The following is a 1,024-nucleotide window of genomic DNA, read 5'->3' as shown; positions in this document are numbered from 1 at the left end:
GCAGATACTCTTGTATTTTCCCAAATGTGTTTATTCTTAATACTACTGCAATATTTAATGTATTTATACAATAAATCAAACATTATTATATACCCTTAAAACAACTTTCATTAATTTCAGATTTTGTGATACCTTCTTGGCGCTGGGCGGAGGCTGCCACCCAGGTGAAGTTTTCCGCAGGTTTAGAGGCCGTGACCCATCACCGGATGCCCTCCAGGTCCTCTCAGGATTAGTTAAACACAAAGGTGCTGTTTCAACTTAGCCATAAGGGAAGCAGTTGTTAGAAAGACCGCATCAATTTTTGAGTGTTCTTGTGAATGCAAATGTGTAAGTTCCAGTGTTGACAAAATAGTATGAATAAATGAAAATAGTCCGGTACATAAATGGAACAGATGTCAAACATGCAAGATGAGTTTCCCAGATTGCATCTCCCAATTTGACTTTAAATGTTAGCAACATCATGGCAACAGAAACAAATCAATTATCTAGTTACTGATGTCGTGTCCACACAATAGAACAGTGCCTGGCAGACTTTGACTTTCACACACAGAATTGTTGGTGTCTGTCAGGGTCATCACTTGAAACCTGGCAGGAAATGATCAAACTACCAAGCCTTATCTGGTGATTTTGCTTTGGTTTGCCGAAACAGCAAGCATAAGCAGGTGTCTGTCAGTCAGTGCTCAATTTTGTGGGTGTTCTATTTTTCCAGTTAGATTTCGATGTTTATTAGACCTTTGGAGTTGTACATATGATGTATACTATGTGATGATCTTATCTTTCTACATGGTTATTGTCTGTATTATTTTGTAAATAAATTTACAATTAAGTAAATCTAAATAAATATTGACTATTTTCATCCCTTCAGTTTCTTTGATATTAATGTTAACACATCAGAAGCATATTGACATACATCATGATACATATTTAAAAAAGAAAAGGTTGTACACCTTTTTCTGGATGTGTAATTTCACTTTTTTTTTTTTTATTGGGGGGGGGGGTAAAAAGGTGATAGAATGTGTTGCAG

General features: G+C 35.9%; 1 protein-coding gene across 1 annotated transcript in view; it reads left to right on the top strand.

The window, feature by feature from the left end:
- LOC119593376 (oligopeptidase A-like) overlaps positions 1-856 on the top strand; it is a 6,758-nt gene extending 5,902 nt beyond the window's left edge. The window contains exon 14 of the mRNA XM_037942305.1: positions 121-856. Coding sequence (XP_037798233.1) covers positions 121-262 — 142 coding nt within the window. The 3' untranslated portion in view covers positions 263-856. The remainder of the gene's footprint in view (positions 1-120) is intronic.
- Positions 857-1,024: the final 168 nt, after the last annotated feature.

This window comes from Penaeus monodon, chromosome 32, assembly GCF_015228065.2.
Source record: "Penaeus monodon isolate SGIC_2016 chromosome 32, NSTDA_Pmon_1, whole genome shotgun sequence".
Lineage (NCBI taxonomy): Eukaryota > Metazoa > Arthropoda > Malacostraca > Decapoda > Penaeidae > Penaeus > Penaeus monodon.
Note: the sequence above shows the minus strand (reverse complement) of the source record. Positions and strands in the feature narration are given on the sequence as shown.